Source organism: Rhinolophus hipposideros (genome assembly GCF_964194185.1).
Source record: "Rhinolophus hipposideros genome assembly, chromosome: 8".
In the NCBI taxonomy this organism is placed as follows: Eukaryota; Metazoa; Chordata; class Mammalia; order Chiroptera; family Rhinolophidae; genus Rhinolophus; species Rhinolophus hipposideros.
This window is the reverse complement of record NC_138054.1, coordinates 92,162,970-92,177,300: the sequence shown is the minus strand read 5'-3', so window position 1 is coordinate 92,177,300 and position 14,331 is coordinate 92,162,970. Positions and strand designations below refer to the sequence as shown.

At 51.3% G+C, this 14,331-nt stretch overlaps 1 protein-coding gene across 4 annotated transcripts in view; it reads right to left on the bottom strand.

The window, feature by feature from the left end:
- Nucleotides 1-14,331, bottom strand: part of NPHP4 (nephrocystin 4) — a 107,004-nt gene that overhangs the window by 80,033 nt on the left and 12,640 nt on the right. For all 4 annotated transcript variants that reach the window (XM_081057247.1, XM_081057248.1, XM_081057250.1 and 1 more), the window contains 4 exons: nucleotides 10,206-10,384; nucleotides 9,453-9,517; nucleotides 6,818-6,973; nucleotides 1,304-1,440 (listed from right to left, as the gene is read on the bottom strand). In XM_081057247.1, the coding sequence (XP_080913373.1) occupies nucleotides 1,304-1,440; nucleotides 6,818-6,973; nucleotides 9,453-9,517; nucleotides 10,206-10,384 (537 nt within the window). The remainder of the gene's footprint in view (nucleotides 1-1,303; nucleotides 1,441-6,817; nucleotides 6,974-9,452; nucleotides 9,518-10,205; nucleotides 10,385-14,331) is intronic.

The following is a 14,331-nucleotide window of genomic DNA, read 5'->3' as shown; positions in this document are numbered from 1 at the left end:
AAATGATCCCTGAATTTTCAAGTTTTCTTCATTGCCCATTAATCAAGCCGAACGGACCTGAATTCAGCCTATTAGTCCTTGAGTAATGAAAATAAAGCGGTGGAGATGACTGAGTATCTGCCAGTTGAATAGGACTAAAATTACAAAGACAGTAAAAGTACATAATAAAGTCATTTTATGGGAACGTATAAAATTCAACAATGATACTCTTAAAGCCTCTCTACCTGCATACAATCCACTCTGAGCAACAAGGGAACAGCAGGAACTACACCAGAAAATGGATGTTGCCATTTCAGTCCTCTTCTCTGCTTTGTGTTTCTATGTCATGTGAGACCACATTATGTGAAACTACCCATTTTCAAGAATGGGTAGAAAGAAAAAAACAATCCATCTCATTCGTGTGTCTGTGTGTGTAATTAACAATTTGCTAACTGTACAGACACCTACGATGGGCACCAAATAACTGACTCATTCAATCTCACCTCAAATAAATATTAAAGACCTAACGTATGTTGACACTGTTTTACGCACATTAGGTGCAGCGCTGAACCAAACCACATGTCCATCCTCCAGGTGCAAACACACCAAGAGGGACCAACAACAAACCCGTCCACCCGTAAGGAAAGGAGGGCTCCCAGTGAGGGCCAAGCCCCTGGAGAGACTCAGCGGCTGCTGCCCAGAGAGGGTCTGCTGGGGAGGAGGGAGGGCGCCGCCTGAGCAGCAGGCAGGGTGCCCCGCAGGGCAGGCAGGAGTGCACGGACCTGGACGAAGATGGTACAGGAAAGTGAGCTACGTATTCAACGGCCCCAGGTGGGAGGGGAGTCGGCACGTCTACCAAGTGCTCCACACACCGGCTTTAGTTGAAGAGTTTATAACAAAGGAACGTGTTCACACAGGGGCTGCACCTGACAGCTTCAGAGGGAGCGCCTTTCCCAGAAAACTGCTTTCATGGGGTAACATGATTGTGACTTCTAGTCATCTCCTTGGAATGAGCCGAATATCCTCAAAATGTCCTTTGTAAATGTATTTTATGGGTTTCCCTATGCTCATTTGGTGACGTAACTTCATTTTAAATGAGGACTGTTTCAAGATGTATCAAAATTAATATTAATTAATGTCTCAGGATCACACGACCTTCGTCACCATCAAAGCTAACATAACAGGCTAGCGTGTCCCTCTTCAGCCACAAAGAGGGAAAAGACAGGACCAGGGGCTGGACCGCCCACCTCGGCAGCACCAGAGACGCGGCCCTGCCGCTGGCATCGCCACTATGCAGATTAAGTTCTGTGACGGGAGACAGTACCTCCCGGAAGCGATCGCTGATAAGGAGTTCCAGAAGCTCTTCCTCAAATTTCTCCAGGGAAGGATACAGCGTGAAGAATAAATCATCCAAGTACCACGTGGCCGGCTTCTGAAGTCGAGGCTTTCGAAGGGCATCACCTGAAACAACCAGAGCGCTCAGGTGGGTTATTCATGGAAATGCAACCACCAGGCATGTCCGATGGCTCTCACCACCCAAGGTCCAGGCCGTGGTGACGGGACCTGCAGGCAGAGAAGAAAGCGCGGGCACCCCACTCAGACCAGACACTAAATCAGAACCCATCTTGTTTCAAGCCCAGACGCTGAACTGATTCAACAAATGCAACGTTTCATTTGAGGTCCAAAATTTACCCCAAACTTCCTCCAGGAACCAATTTTACAATCGGCGCACGGATTGCAGAATACAGAGTAACATCCGTCCCCTTCGGCTCGGCTCCCCTTATCACTTCCTCTCTGGGAAGAACACAGTCAATCATGCTGTTTCTCATTTGATTGCATTTACCTACAGCCACCTGGAAACATGAAGGAACCCTCATGAGCACGTTAAGGCAAAAACACAGTCTGGGTGGCCACCCCAGGAGAAAGTCCCTGTCCTGCTCGAGAAGCGTCCCCAGACAGAGGGGAACAATAGCTCCTGGCATCCAGCTCAGGGCCCAGTGTGGAGCAAGTGCATGAAAACTCTCACTGCGAGGGGAGAATCCACCTGTTTGGAGAGGCCTGCTCCTCAGGCTGCGGGCAGAGGCCAGCACAGGAGGAAGCCGGCAGAGCCAGCCGCTTCCCGAAAACACAGCCCTGTGGGGACCGCATGTCCCCATCACTGGAACCTGGTTCTGGTCCTCTGTTTCTTTTTGAGTTTTTATGATTTTTTAAATATTTAGGTTCAAGGTCTTCGATTTGAAAAGCCAATTTCAAAGTTAAAAAAAGAACACAATTGACATAAGACTCAGCGATGGTGAAACTGCTGTGAGGAGAACACACCACTTCCTGGCCAGAAGGTTTTAGGTCAGAACAGCTAAAAGGCAGTTTTGTCTTTTGCCTTCCTATGTATTGAGAGCCTTAAAAATATCCATATCTACCTTCTACCCCAGTAATTCCACTGTGGAACCTATTCAGCAAAATAAGCAAAGCATTCATTGGAACATTATTTATAATAGAGAAAAATCAGAAACAAGCAAATGTTCCAAAATAGGGAAATTTAAGTAAGCCGTTCATCCATATAAAATGAGAACAAAAATCATATCATTAAAGATTATTTAATGATTGAAAAAGAATCATGATACCGTAGAAGAAAAGCATTTAAAACTGTGTATTAGTCCATTTGATACCAATTTTATTTAAAAACATATTACGTGTTTTTACATATTACATGTACACGTGTGTACCTGCAGGCAGTAATCACAGATTATTTCTTTCTTTCTCCATGGTTTTCTGCATCTTCCCTATCACAGACATGCATTAGGTTTGATGCTTCTAAGTAAGTTTACGTATTCCTTTCATAACTTTTTTCTTTTTTTTTTCATAAATTTTTTAAAAAGTGCTTACAGCAGGCCAGCTGATGGATCAGAACCAATCAAAGGTGCAGGCAGCACTATTCAGAATCGCCAAGAAGTGGAACCAACCCAAGTATCCATCAATCATGAACAGATAACAAAGGGTGGTCCATCTACACAACGAAATATTATTCGGCCTCAGAAAGGAAGGAGCTCCTGACACACAGATGAACCTTGAAGACGTTATGTGAAGTGAAACATTCCGGTCACTAAAGGACAGATACTGGACAATCCCACTTACATGAGGTCCCCAGAGTCATCAAGTTCAGAGACAGAAAGTAGAAGGGTGGGTGCCAGGGACTGGGGGTCGGGGAGAAATGAGGAGCGAGTGTTTAATGGGGACAGCTTCAGCTCACAAGAGGAAAAGCCATCCAAAGCCCCTGAGTGACGGGTCCCTGCGAACACGATATGGAGCTGGAACTCGCACCAGGTCTCCCCAGAGGCTCCACCGCTCCTGGAGCTGGGCCAGTTCACAGTGCACCCCTACAGCGCACCCCGAGCAGACGCTTCTGTGGATGTCGGCCCGGTTCAGGAGCGTTCTCAGGTGTCCGGGAGACGCTCCACTTTGCACCAGAGCTGACGGTGCTGTGAGAAGTGGGCCTGGACCCCTGTACCTCCCTGAGCAGCACCAGGACGCCCGGCTCAGGACTCTGTTCAGAGCCTTCCATTCTAGGAAACGGGCTTCTGGCTGACATGTGTGACTCAGCTTCCACGGCACCCGGTCACTTCATGCGAGGTTCCACTGCAGGCTGGGCGGCTGGAGCCTTCTCCCGCAAGACCTGCAGGGCCCAGAACTCTTTCTGGTCCCCCTTCACCGATAACATAGGTTACAGGCAGAGCACAAGGATGGGGGTCTGACGGACACACAGGTGTGTGACGCCGAGAGTGGCCAAGGAGCCCCAGCGCGGAGGCGTGCTCCGAGCCAGGGTGCGGGACCCCTCCTTGAAAGAAGCAGCTGCGTGAGCCACAGCACGGGACAATGACCAGGTGGCGGTGTGGGGGCTCACTGTCCAGGAGGCTCAGAAGTGAGTGAAGAACAGAGGGCGTGTGAGAGGGAGGCGGATGGACCTCCCACTTGCAAGGAAAATATCCTATGGAATCAACATTTCCAAACTGGAATGATTCTGAGCTTCCCTCTAAAAAGCTGCTCGAGGAGAAAGGACTGCTTCCTTCTGGGGAGTGACAAAGAGCTGCCGGAATGACAAGAATTAAGAACTGTCATTTCTAGTCATTCCCGAGTGAAAAATTACTCTTAGGAATTCAATCCTCACACACAAGAGTGAGAGTCAAACCAGGGGACGAGAAGAAGGTCTGTGGGCTGTACGGATGTCAGCGTCCTGGTTGTGACCTTGTACTGCAGTCTGGGGACACTGGGCAAAGGGTACATGGGACCTCTCTATGTTATTTACTAAAACCACAGGCAATCACGACCTCAGTGAGAATTTCAACTAAAAACAACTCCATCCTTCTATATTGCGGCATTTTACAAATGAACAAATAGCCAGCTCCTACTACAGCATCACCACAAAGGCAAACCCTCTACAAATTCATCAGATAACTTGCCAGGAAGTCAGTCCAGTTCCGCTTTGGCTCTTCCAGGGTTATAAAATACTATCCAGCAAAGAGGGAGTCACAAAAGCCCACAGGTAACAGCCCCGAAAGCAGCTGGGTGCCTGCAAGGCTGCGAGGTACACTTTCCATGTGGCATCTCGTGCAGAAGCGCAGGCTGAGCAAAACGAGTTCCCTCTCTTCTCAGGATAGTCACCAGGGGACTCGGGGAGAAGCTGTGCTGGTCCAGTCTCCCAGAAGAGGGAGCGGGGCTCCCTCCCGCCCTCCAGAACGCACTCAGGCTGGGCTTCCAGAATCCCTGCTCATTAGTTTTTAAATGGCATAAATTGTTGTCCGTTTCTGCAGTTTTACAGGTACCACCTGCCTCTGTGACGTTTGGCACAGTGGGGCCAAACAGAGGCCAGCAGGGTTCAGACCTCTCCTGAAAACATGACCTTTAAGGATAGGAGCTGGAATCGTGCTCCTTTACATCGAAACTCCACTCTGTAACACGGCCCCTGGGCTCCCCAGTCTGACGTGAGATACTAAAAACCAAACACAGAAGCCATCTCGGCATCTAAGTTTGCTCTACGGTAAAGACACGGGAGCTCCCGGCTAAGCTTCAGAATTTCAATGTTTCATCTGCAGTTGTGCTGACACAAGTCACAAAGTGATGGCTACTGTCAGGCCCCAAGAACATTCTGTGTCGGCACCCAGGGTCCCCGGTCAGAAAGACTGACAGAGGCTGACGTGAGCAGGGGAGCATGGAGTGTCTTCATCAGCATCCAGCACAGCGGTGCTTACGTGCCCCCGACCAACGGGGCCCCGGCCAGGGGCGGGGGCCACAGCCGAGCTGTCAGCCCCAGGTTTTCACGTCCTCTTAACTCAATCCCAACACATGACCATGAGGCTCTCTCCCTGTAACTCTAGCCCTTCTTCCCTCTCGCGAGAACGCGGGTAAATTATAGAGAGTAATGAGCCTTCCGATGGGGGCTCCATGGGCGTTTAAGCTCGGTGACCCACGGCAAATCCAAACCTGGGGTCCTCCTGCTCATCGTTCATCACTTCTCATGTATCGTCTGTTCTCTGGGGACCTCGTGATGGTGCCGACCACTGGGGACCGGTCCCAGAAATGCAGGCGCTCAGATAACAACGTCTGCATCCCAGCACGGACCAGAACACCTATGCCCTGCACAGGGACAGCACGCTGAGACCTCGTGCTGGAGCCGGGCTACGGCCTTTTCCTCAGGGTCTGGGCCAAACAGCCCATCACAGCTTGGCAGCCCCACTGCGTAACCCAATGCCGAGTCTGCTCTCCCCAGAACGAATCAGGGAGTCACTCCACCCGAGACAAGAGGTTCCAGCAGTGCCAGGACGGGAGGGCTGGTGTGGTCCCTTCTCCTGGATTTCTCCAGACAGCCAGACAAAAAGCCTCCAAAAGTGCCCAGAAAGAGCACAAGGCCCAGGTCACGAGGCCCGTCAGCAGGACCCTGGACCGACTCCTGCTGTGATCTCAGCTGTGAGGGGCTGCCCAACCACCACGGGAGAAACATCTTCTGAAACACCAAGATAGAGCCCCGGCCTTTCATGCGAATTTCAGTTTTCAAAAGTAATCCAGCACCGCACACCCGCGTTCACAACAGTCAAAAGGTGGAAACCCAAGTGCCCACTGATGATGATGGATAAACAGCGTGTGGTCCAGCCACACAGTGGAACATGACTCAGCCCTGAAAAGGAAGGACATTGGGACACAGGGGTGAACCTTGAGGACATCACGCCTGTGCAACACGCCAGTCAGAGGACAAGCACTGTGATTCCACGCCTGTGAAGTACCCAGAACAGTTATATTCAGCGACAGAGAGAGAGAGGATGGTGGTGCCAGGGGCCGAGGGTGGTGAAATGGGGTGTCAGGGTTTAACGGGACAGGGTTTCAGTCGGGGAAGATGGAAACGTCCTGAGGACGGATGGTGGTGACGGCTGCATAACAGAGTGAATCTACTTAATGCCACCGAACTGCACACGTGAAAATGGGGAAGATGGTACATTTTACGTGGCACCTATTTTACCACAATTGAAAACAACACTCAAACCACTGATGTGGTGGCCCAGTAAGGGAAAGACCTAGCGACAGTGGTTTTCCTGGCCACACTCATCAAAATAGCAACTAGTTCTCTTATTTCCCCAGGAAGACAGAAGGGACTGGGGGACCGTGAGGGAGGGGAGGCACAGCTCAGGGAGGGATGACAACCAGGCCGCCCCCCCCCCGCCCCTAGCCAGGTGCTGGCTGAAAGGTGCTGGCCACAGCCACTGGCACTCACCCCTTGGAGCCCAATTCCTGTGAGGTCTGACCGTGAACTGCCTGGGACTCATCAAGAAGAGAGAAACAAAGCAGCCCTTACCCGTTTCTCCGTGAGCTGGAAGGAGGCCAGGTATGTGCTGAAGACCAGACACCAGAAGGTTCTCCGGCAGGAGGTGGAAGACAGGCTCCAGAAGCGGGTGTGGCCTCAGGGTGAACTGCAGGCTGCAGCTCTCAATGAGGGTCATGTGTTTGTTTTCTGGGGGAGAAAACACCTTATGTGACAGCTGAGACCAAAGGCACCTTTAGTCAAGGCAGCCAATAAACTGAGAAACTTAGACATAAACACCACAAGCAGGAAACATTTTCCTAGGGAGACAGGGAATTACTGTTAGTTCAAGCCAAAAAGTGGAAAAAAAAAAATCAATCCTTAATAATTCTCTCTGGTAAAACTGCAAGGAAAGAGATGCTTGTTTTTAATACAACGTAACAAAATCTCTCAGGCAGCCCAGAGCGGAGAAGCCCAGGCATCCTCGCCAGTGATCAGAGGCAGGATGGAAGGCGCTCTAGCCAGGAGCTTGCCTCTCTCGGCCTCAACACTTGCTTCCATGGAACCCCACAAAGCAGCAGGACCAGGCACTGGGGGGCCAGGGCCTCGAGTTGGGGGCTGTTCTGGGCAGTGGCGATGACACAACACGCCGATATCCATAACACATGGGAGGACGGGATCCAAAGCCCAAAAGAGGTTCAGGTAACGCATTGGGAAAAGCAGAAGAAGGGCGAGGTCCTGGAGGAAGTGACAAGTGGGAGGAGCTCAGACACAGAGCCCAGGGGAAGGTGGAGGGAACGGTTCCATCCACGGGACCTGGGGCACAGGAAGGGGCACACACCACAATCACAGGGCCTAGGGTTGAGAGTGACGAGACATGCCCTCTGCACATTCCTACCAAATGGGCGTTCTCGCCTGGGCTTGATTTCCTCCAGTGACAGGGACCTCAATACCTCCTGAGGCCAGCTACACGATTTCTTAAGAAAAGAGCTAAATACGATTCACTTGATTCGCTAGAAAAAGAAGTTAATGAAAACTGTAGTTTTAATGCCTAACCACTCCAAGCATGGGATCTGCTTACTTTAAAATTTAAGATGTCCTGCAAGGCACTCTCCCACGTAGCCGGCTGGAGAGCAAATTGTCCCACCTCTGTGGAGGGCATACAGGAGAAATACCACAGAACTGACTGCAGAGCCCGGGGCCCAGCAATCCCACTTCCAGGCATTTACCCCGGACTCGCTCGCACATGTGCAAAAGGCCGACGATGTCCAGTGAGGCCAAGCTTGCAAGCTTCATTCTCACAGAAAGAAACTCCCAAGTGTCCACTGTGCGGACTGAATCCGTCACGCACAGCAATTCTACCAAATACCACACAGCCGTGAAAAACATGAGGGGACTTCTATGCACTGATGTGAAACATCCCCAAGACAAGTCATTGCAGGACAAAACCAATGTCTGGGACGAGTCACAAGGGCAAAAGTTAGACTGGGGACATGTGCAAATGCTTCTGTGTTTGGCAAAAGTCCCTGGAGGGACCCACAGGAATCAGAGGTCACTTGGGGTGAGTGGCAGGGGCTCAGAAAGGAGACCTCACTCTGCACCTTTTTATACTTTTGGAATTCTGAACCACGTAAATCTCTGCCCATTCAAAAAAGCACCCATCCATTGTGCCAACCGAGGAGACGAGCTCACAGCACAGCCCACGGCCGGGCCTCCTCGGCCTCCTTGTGCTCACGCACAGCCTGCCATGGACATTCCGAAAGTGCCCAAGAATGACAGACATGCTGTGCACGATCCTAAGGACACCTCAGGGGGGAGCATGCTGGCAAATTAATGATTAAACTCAACTGAGAAACGACCTAAAAGCCAATCTTGATCAATAAAATTAAGTTTCTGACTGACTGTTCCCCTCTCAAAATTCCGTGGGGAGTTGTGGGGTGGGGTTGATTTGACTGTAACACGGGCTACATGGCAAATACGAAATCCCTGTCACAGAATCCAGGCAATCTCGAAGAGACGGAAAGTCACGCTCCCAAACAGACACACACCCACCCACCCAGTCAGCACCGATCTCCGCCCTGGGCCTCCGAAATGGCCTGTGGGCCCACCCACCCCCACTTCCACTGGTGGCCCTCCTGTCCGTCTTCCCCTCAGCCACAGCCAGAGTGGGCCGGCCACACAGCCCTCCCAGCTGGTGCCCTCCAGACAAGCACCCCGGCTGCTCTAAAGCAGGCCCCTCGGCCAAGACGGGAGCCCAGAGCTTCCACCATGTGGCGGTGCTCCTAGAGATCCTTCTTCAGCGAGGCACAGCCGGGAGGCCTGGCCGAGTCCGAGATGACCCATGGACTTCATGGTCCGCGGGTTTCTGTGACAGCCGGTGCCCAGTGCTGGACAGCAACCACCTCATTGGTGCAGAGCTGTCACCCTGGAGGTGAGGAGGCCAACAGCCCTCCCAGCAGGCGGCTCCCACGGGCCATACCTCTCCCGCTGTCACAGAGCAGTGCCACCTGTCAGGCACGTGTGTTTCAGCTCTTTAAATGATGTCAGAAACTCAAGCCCATGATAGAGTTTGCCTAAATCAATTAACTAAACGGGTACTGTTCACAAGACAGAAGTGAACGTGGATACTGCTCAGGAGAGTCGTAAGGTGCACGAGAGGCGCCGAGGACGGCCAGGCCCGGTCCCTTACGTTCAATGGGCTCCTGGAGCAGCGGGTGCAGCAGGGCCCTGGGGGTGCCGTGGTACAGTCTCAACCTGCAAAACAAGACCCAGGGACACACGTCACCTCTAGGCATCTTTCTTCAGCCACTGAACCAGCTCCTCTTCTCAAAAGGAAAGCGTGTGGGGCCCCCAACCACCATCACACGTACTAGAGCTTTCTAAATGCTACCCAATCTGGTCCTCTGCAGGAACAGAGACCGCTGGGGGAAGCGTCGGCCGTCCATGCCTGTGCTTCTGGCCAAGCACCTCCAGCACACGCACAGCACCGTACTAATGTAGCTCGAGAACCTAGGCCCTCGGGAGTATCGCCAGGGAAATCTCTCACGCTCCATAATATCCCAAGAAAGACAACGTTTGAGCAATCTCCAGTGCTTATCAACCAGGGACGATTCTGTCCCGCAGGGGACATTCGGTCGTGTCTGGAGACATTGTCACGGTGGGGGAAATGCCGCTGGCATCTAGTAGGCAGAGGCCAGGGACACTGCTATATTACCCGACACTCACAGGATGGCCCCACAGCCTATCCTGCCCCAAATGCCTCGGCTTACTTAGAAGACTGAGGAAGCAAACCCAATTCCAACTTGAAGCGAAAATATCCCCTATACACAATAACGTACGCTGACAAGTGTAAAGCTTTCTATTATGGTCAAATGAGCAGAAAACTCCACACAGAAAAATGCTGGAAAAGCCCGAGGACGGAGAGAATCAGGCAGGCACCTACCGTCTGTCCTCGGAGGCGGAGGTAGAGGTGGGAGATTCCGGTTTGCTGCTGAAGAGCCGAAGAATTCCAAACCCACAGGACAAGGTTTGGAGGGTCCCATCCCTTTTCCTGCCTTCAGCAACCACTTCCACCACAGCCACGATAGCAGGGTGGGTTAAGGAGGTGTGAAAATACACAGGCTGGAAAACAGAAATCACACACCAGGTGACGGACTGGATGGTCACAACCTGTAGCGCAGGAAACAGAACAGGACACAGCTGCACTCCCCCTGCACCCCTGGACCATCGCCATAGGAACGCCACAAACACTCCGTGTGGAGCACCGCACCCCTTCCAGGACGCCTACGAGACAACAGGCGCAGGGAAAACCCTCCCTCAGCGTCGCAGCTTCTCATCCCAGAGCGCCTACCAACCAGGAGCGACCGTTGCTTCTGCCCCAGGCATTTCCCATCTACAAAAATGCCAACGGATGCCGAGCCCTCTAGAGCAGAAGCTGAGTGGCCCCACGCTACCCTCACCACCAGGCAGGACCCCAGGTAAATAAGGTACAGACAGGCCACGTCCAAGGCAAACATCTGCTGAGCCATTTACATAACGCTTGCTGTACGGAAACGTCAACCACAGCCCGCCAATATTGACTCTGGGCCCTGGTCTTTCTATGCAACTATTATTTAGTCGCATCTGAACTAATTTTGTTTAAGCAGGATCCTTACATAATTATCCCCAGTTCAGAGCCCACCTAACATCGTGTTATGACAAAAACTGCCTTGAGATCATTTTCCTACAAGATTTTTTGGGACCCAAGCCAAGCAGATGATATTTAAATTGTTCTTGAGAGGTTTTCCACATGTGACCTTTACATTCCCTAACATGCAAAAGGCAGCCCTGGGCTCTCACCAGAGGAGGGCGACGAGAAAGACAACACAGGTGAGTCGAATCCATCTCGTGGGAATGAAAGCACCTTCACTCTGCTGCTGTTTTTCTATTTCAATGCAGTTGCTTTTATTTAAAACTAGTAAACACCACATACAGAGGAGACAGAGATGGAGGTGTGCAAATTGACAGGAAACAAGCGACTACAGGGGCTCAGCTGTGGCTCTGGACTCGGAGTGGTCCTGGAACCCGGAACTCGGAGTGGTCTGTGCTGGGAGCAAAACTCAGGTGTAGAGTCACCAGCTGAGCACAAAGACCACCCCTGCCTCAAGGCAGGAAGAGGTAAGGCAGGGCCAGGTGGGGCTGCTGCAAGGTGATTTAAACTTGGAATAATCCCTGTTAACGAGTCATTACCATGGTGTCACCCAGAAAACGTTTACTGTAATCACAGACTGTCAGCCCAGGATAATAGAGAGACACATTAAAACATCAGCCATGAGATATAAATCGTTATTCTATTATCTTTTATTGCAAAATGATGAAATAATGACCACTTACAGCTGACAGGTGGTTGGACCAAGGGAGAATTATGTTTCCGTATCCGGGACTCAAGACTGCTTTTAAAGCCCCACTGCGAAGCCAAGTTTGTCATTGTCTCACCTTTCGTATCTATACCTGCGCATGTGGGTTTAGGAGCACTTCTCACTTGCGCACGTGGGTTTAGGAGCACTTCCCACTCTTCCTTTCAGCAGGGAAACAAACATTTTAAACTCTGATGGAAGCAAACAATCATCCCCACAGTTTAGAGGTCACCTTGAAAGTGGTGTACCCGCACGCAGTGGGACGGGCTGCTTTGGCTTGTCCCAAGAACAAATTACGGCTCTTGCCTCTCCCTTTCCTTTACCACCAAAAACAATTATTCTGAGACAAAACAAGCACAGCAGACTCCCATCCATGTTTATCTCCAGAGACTGCACTCTACGCGGGAGGGACAGACACTGGACGTGGTGTATGGAAAGGGGACACGAGGTCAGGCGGCTGTGATCCTGTTAAGTGCTGAACAGCGAGGCTGCTAAACATCACTTATGACCATCCAGGTGGGAACAGCACCATGCTAACGAATTCCTAAAGACCTGGAAAATTCAGCCCTCAAGGAGTTCCAAGTTCAAAGGTAAGGGCTCGGTTAGTGTCGGGACAGAGCCAGGAGAGCAGTTTCCAGGCTCTCTGCCTCACGTGGAAAGCTGCTGGCTCGGTTATTAGATGGCCATCAGCTGTGATCAGATGGCCATCTGCTGTGGCTGGGTGGCCGTCAGCTATAACCGGTTAGCCATTAGCCACTAATATAGCTGCCTTGGCTACGCCAGGGAGTTGGTTGGCAGAGAAGCGGATGGTGGATTGCGGCTAGCAAGTGGGGTTAGCAAGCGTGGATGGCAGATTGCGGATCGTGTGGATCCTACTTCCTGTGTCGTCCAGCGCCAGTGAGATGGGGGTGCAGGAAGACCCCCTGTTGGGGTACTGGCGATGTTTGCTTTTGTGTCTCTACCAGCGGCCAGCGAGAATATAGTGGTACGACTCCCCTATCTGTGGCTCCATTGGTGTTCTTTTCTGGCCTCACCATTTCCTGCGGGGAGAGTGTGGGGAGCGGGAGCTGAGTCCGTGAATGACAGTTAGGCAGCTACAAAATACAAACTCGGCTCAAGACCGAAAGCTGGAAGGTCTTGGGGAGGTAAAAGCCACCCGGGGATGAAAATAACGGGACTGCACAGCACCCATCCTCCGTCACCTGACAGAGAGTCCCCAGGAGGCGCACCTAGAACCCAGGTGCCATTCCCACCTTACAGCAGACACATCTGCTGCGCCAGAAATCTCCATCATGCTCAGCTGAGCAAAACCTGCAAACAAGCCCTTGAGTCTGAGGACAGTTAATTAATGTCACACTGTACACTCGGGTAGGAAAATCCTATCCATCAACTGAAATTACATGATTAAAAGTTTGAGTCAAGCCCATCAAATTACCAGCAAGAGAGGGCCACGTGAGAAAGAAGAGTGGGGCTCTCCCCGCACATCGCATCTAACTTATCTACATTTGACAAGTTTCCGCCCTGACAGGATGAACAGATTAATAAATCACTGAAATGCCCTGTCTTAATGCCTTCATCTTCAAAACCACAGGCACCATTTTATGGCAGGGCCAAGTTTCCATTTTTCACTCACACGACAGAATCAAAAGTGGGCCTGTGATGATGTGCCCTTATGGAGGGGATCAGCCCTACGTTCCCAGCTGCACTGCCACTTGACCTGCCCTAAGTGACACATGGCTCTTCCGTCCCAAGCAGGAGACAAAGCTGGGCCACCAGGCCAGGAATGAGAGGGGCAGAAACTAAGCTAGTCCCTTCCAGAGAATTTTTTAAAATAAACCTTTAGTAGAATATCTTCAGGAAGGCAGAGGATTCACAAATACTTCCCACCGCTTCTATCTGCCAGCTCACCCTGCCCCTTGCAGCTCAGGGCGGTTTCCTGGACACAACCCGTCCCGCGACTGAATGCTCCCAACACGGTGGACTCTGCTACTCCAAACTCCTCTGGGAAGTGCAAAATCTCTAATTCCAGGAGCTCCTCCTCATCTGGGTGGAGCCCATCCTTATCCACACACAACACCACCACTACGAACAGAGACCCCCCCCCGAGAGAATTATCTGGGCCAAAACGCCAGTGATGCCAAGGCTAAGAAAGCCTCACCTGGGGTGACAAGGGAAACTTCAACCGGGGCTGAAATGATCACACACCACCTTATCCATCTTGGCGTCTCCAGCTCCTGACCAGAACCTGACCCAGAGCAGACACCCAGCCAATGTTTGCTGAATAAGCACCTACTGCTAACTGGGTGCCCGTTGGGGAAAAACATACTATTTAATACTCACGTGACCCTTAAGAGGTGCGTACTGTTAGTCCTCCTGCACAGATGATTGAATCCAGAGTCAAGGGTTTAATACGTGGCCTGAAATCCCACAGCAATAAGTGATAGAACAGGACTTTAGCCCATATCCATCTTATATCAATCAGATCCTACAACCACAGCCAACGCTAGTCCCACGCCGGCCAAAGAACAATTCCTCGGTTTACTTAGAAAAATAAGTGAGCAGACCCAATGATAACTCGAAGGAAAAATGTCCACTGGTACACGTCAGGAACACACAGCCACACACTTGGACAGACTGAAAGCTTTCTAGTGTCCCCAAACGGTAGGCAGTTAA